At 39.7% G+C, this 4,092-nt stretch overlaps 1 protein-coding gene across 2 annotated transcripts; it reads right to left on the reverse strand.

Moving 5' to 3' along the window:
- Positions 1-185: 185 nt before the first annotated feature.
- Positions 186-4,083, reverse strand: COMMD3 (COMM domain containing 3). 2 transcript variants are annotated; one of them, XM_014539367.1, is made up of 8 exons: positions 3,891-4,083; positions 2,459-2,570; positions 2,292-2,355; positions 2,165-2,199; positions 1,757-1,817; positions 1,619-1,675; positions 1,471-1,530; positions 186-560 (listed from the first exon to the last, which is right to left on the reverse strand). In XM_014539367.1, exons 1-8 carry the CDS (start codon positions 4,027-4,029, stop codon positions 522-524), a joined length of 567 nt encoding a protein of 188 aa, XP_014394853.1. In that variant the 5' UTR covers positions 4,030-4,083; the 3' UTR covers positions 186-521. The 2 variants fall into 2 exon arrangements, with proteins under 2 accessions (XP_014394853.1, XP_005865944.1); XM_005865882.2 differs by having other exon boundaries at positions 186-541; positions 3,891-4,081.
- Positions 4,084-4,092: the final 9 nt, after the last annotated feature.

The raw sequence follows: 4,092 nt of genomic DNA on the forward strand, positions 1-4,092 counted from the left end.
GGGACGGGCCAGCTCCCCTCGCGGGGTGACTGCACCGGCTCCCGGCTCCAAGCCGGAGCCTTCCACCGGGAGCTCGCCTCTTTTCCCACCGGGTTTAATTTTAATCCAGGGGAAAGACAGTCGTTAAGAATTAACGCTAATTGTTCTGTCTTCAGAGTAATAACTGACACACAAACACATCCAAACAAACGCTCAGTTCTGGAGAGAACGAATTTATTCAGAATGTAAATACTGTCTACTTCCTTTTTTAAGACTTGAGAAATCAAAATGGATCAATGTACAGTTAATACTAACGATTCAAACACGTAGGCAGACTTTCCCTCTAAACTTTTTCGTAAGTAAAAAAGTGTCAAAACTGATGAGTGGCATAAATCCAAAAAAATTTTTTTCTATTAAAAACAGGACACAAACGACGGTTCGGCCGACGGGACGTCAAGGAGTGCTGGTCTTCCAGGCGCGGGCGGTCGCTAACTTCCCCAAGTTAAAATTGGGTTGCTCTTTCCAGGCTTTTCGAAGCATCTTTAAGTTTCCCCACTAAGTCCTAAAAGACGTATATAATGCTATGTTTTTTAAGATAAAACACGGGAAAGAAGTATCCAAGTTTGAGAAAGATTCAAGAAAAAAGTCGGGAGACACTTTATAAACAAGTTTAAAATTCACGAGGATGTTAACCTCTGACAGACCATCAAAAGAAGGTTTTCCTCTAAAATAGTTTATCTTCAAATCGGCTACTTGCCCTCAGATTTGAAATAATGATTTACAACCGAATCCTCTTAACAGGCAAGGTATATATAAATTAAATTTCTCAAGTTATCTAACAAAGATTATCCTGTATTCACATTTTCTGAAAGTTTAAAGTTGATTAATGGTTACATTTAAAAAAAAAACTGCAGAAGATGCCTTTTGGAAAATTCAATTTCACTAAAATTTGAAGCAATGATCTTCATTTTTAAGTGGAAAGAAAGAAATTCGTTGTCATGTCCATTAATCAATGTAGTGGTGAATTTCCCCAGCCTTACATTGGCAATATAAAATTTTAGAATTTTATGTATAGTTTCCCCTTTATTAAAAAGTCTTTTAAAACCACAGTTTAAAAATCCTCTTTTGAAAGTTTAATTCAATTTCTGAAAACAAAGAATCCATTTTCAAAGCCATGTTTATAATTTTGCTTTGTCCTATTGGATCAAACTCATCACAAATAGAAGGAATTTACACTCAACAATATACTCAAAAGTTTACTTTAACTGAAAGGAACAGCCAATATAGACCAATTCTCTATTAGTATCATCTTAATTCCAAAAGTGAAGTCTACGTTAAAAAATTGCTCTTGAAGTCCCCTTTCCATTAAATCCTTACCCAGTCTTCATTATCTACTGACAGATGATTAGATTTTTCTTTTGAACTTTCCAAAAGCATAATTCTCAAACATCTATAAAAAGATGGACATATTCACAGATCCTAATACTGTACCTGTAATTGTTCCATGTTGCAACTAAAGCTAATCTCTGGGTAGGATTGGGAATCAGTATTCTAGAGAAGGAAAAAAATGCTGTTTAAATCAAGAAAATTAAAATTCCATTACACATTTAATTTTTAGACAGGGCTAATGTATAAATACCTCTACATTTAAGGTCACCAAATATGCAGGTCTGTACATCTTATGAAGTTGATTGGTCTAAAACAACACAACACATTTCAGTGTTCAACTCTGCTTTTTTAAGTTCCTAAACACCCTGAGAGAACAGTTAAACTTTACCTTTATCTGATATTCCAAACGCCAAGAAACATCAGTTATATGAGGGAGAGATCTGCCTATACTGAAAGATACAATGATAATTTTGTACATAATATCCACAAAAAACTTTCAGTAAGAATGGTTTCTACCTTCCACCTCCCTCCCACCCCCCACAAAATTTGAATCCATTCTGAATTTAAAACATTGTTAAACTTCAAGTTTTGAATAGTAAAAGATCATTTTAAAAATTATCTTCATCTTTTAAAAACATTAGCTTAACTTCAATTGTTTAACTTGCCCTTTGGCCCCTTTTCTTTTGGTCAAAATCCCTGGTTTTTTTTTTTTACCCTGTTTTGTTTCACACCAGCATTCTTCATTCATACCTGCAAGTGAAAAGTGGCTCTACTTGACACCTTACACAGTACCTACCTTCCCAGTAGGATTTCTAGGGAATCCTTATTATTCTGGAGGGTGGAAAAAAAGAAAAGAAAACATCTTTGCAAACAGAATAGAAAAAAACAGTAATTGCTCATTTTAAAAAATTGAGGTAAATAACCTGATATTCTGTGCAAAACAGTTCTATTCGCTCTCTATCAAATTTACAGTCTTCTAGATAAGTGCTAAAGGAAAAAAGAAATCAAAGTTTAGTTCCCATTTTAAAACTAAAATTGTAATAATAAAGATATTATTTGATAATAAATGGAATTTAAGTAAATCCTATACCTTAGAGTTGATTTGTCAGCTCTTTGCTTTCCTGCTTCCAGTATGTAAGTTGCAGCTGCTGTATGACAATGTTTTAAAACCACTGGGTCGATATGTTTCAAGTCTGGGTGATCTAAAATAGATTGATTGCCAGTGATGCCTTTGATAAAATTTTTATGGTCATGTTTCTGTAAGGGATAGTTTCATTTGGGTACCCCACCCCTCTAACAAGATAACAAAAAGAATTCCACTGTAAGGACTGGCAATTATAAGTAAATGAGATGAGCAAGAAGGTCAATGGCAAAACAATAAAGAGCACACATCAATAATTCTGGTATTTCCCGGTCTCAATTACCTTCTTTAATTTTGCCTTCATATTTTTAGTGTTCTTAAAAAAGCATTATAGTTCCAAAGAAAAAAATAACTATACAGTGGCCATTGCAACACTGGATGGAGCAAATTCAGAGGAAAATAAGGACATAAATATTTCACTTGGTGCAAATTTAAGAATGAATACATTCCCTCTGAAGATTAATTATAGTGTAAATGGCTCCATGGACAGTAACACATCAAGGGAGGCAAGGGCACGGGTTCAGAATATTAAACATAATTTTCAAAATGTTTTCAGGTTTTGAGAGCCATCCCTTTTTTGAGATTACCCAGGTGGTGGCTACTATTTTCGTTTACAGAACTTCCACTTTCATACCTTCTGTACGTGTTTAGTTCATGAAACTACAGAAAAAAAACACAAACATTTGAATTGTTGGGATATTTATATTTAAGAAAAGTACCTAGAAGCGACCTGTCTTAAAATATGTCTTCAATCCGTACAAACACCGCACTCCGCAATCGCTGGCTGCACCACCGAGAGTCGCCTCCTGGTAGCTGGTGCGGAACAAAACATTGTGCACCGCAACGTAACCTCTAGGTGTGCAGCCTGTGCAGAAGGTACCGAGCTGCGCGGCTGGAGGGATCCCAGGCGCCGGGGGTATTCTCTAAGCTGGGAGATGTCAACACGATGGGACCTCGCCATTACTTTGGAAACAGAGCCTTTGAAACCGCTGCCAGTCTAGCACTGAAAGCTTGAATTGCCAGGGAGCTCGCCTGATGAAACCCAAGTGTCAAACAGCCTGCACCCCAGACCAGGCTGAGAACCTTAGGTGTTTAGGCCACAAACAAGACTTAAACACGGGTTTTACACAAGAACAAAGAGCCTGGGAGGGGAATCCGGCTCGGAACACACAGCTGGCTACGTGCAGGTGCCAACTGGGGACAGAGCAAGGCTAGGGTCCGCTCTGGGTCTTGGCGGAGCCGCCACCCCACACTCCGTCCGGAGCGAAGGGCAGAGCCCGGAGACTTCCTCTTCCCGGGGCTCCCCCTCTCGCTCGGTCTCGCACTCTCCTCCGAGCGCCCCTCCGCCCAGGCCGACCCAGCTCGGAGCCTAGCGGCTTACCTAACACGGCCTCGTCCGCCTGGGCGTCCAGCAGGCTCTGGAAAGCCGCCCGGAGGAGAAGCGTGAAGGCGTTGGAGTCAAAGGAGCCGGGATCGGCCAGCCTCTGGAAGCCCTTCTGCACAGACTCCGAGAGCTCCATTGTGAGCGCGCTGTGACCTTCGACACGCGCACCACGTGATACGCGCCGCGCGCTCAGCTGATG

Source organism: Myotis brandtii, unplaced genomic scaffold (genome assembly GCF_000412655.1).
Source record: "Myotis brandtii unplaced genomic scaffold, ASM41265v1 scaffold215, whole genome shotgun sequence".
Classification (NCBI taxonomy): domain Eukaryota; kingdom Metazoa; phylum Chordata; class Mammalia; order Chiroptera; family Vespertilionidae; genus Myotis; species Myotis brandtii.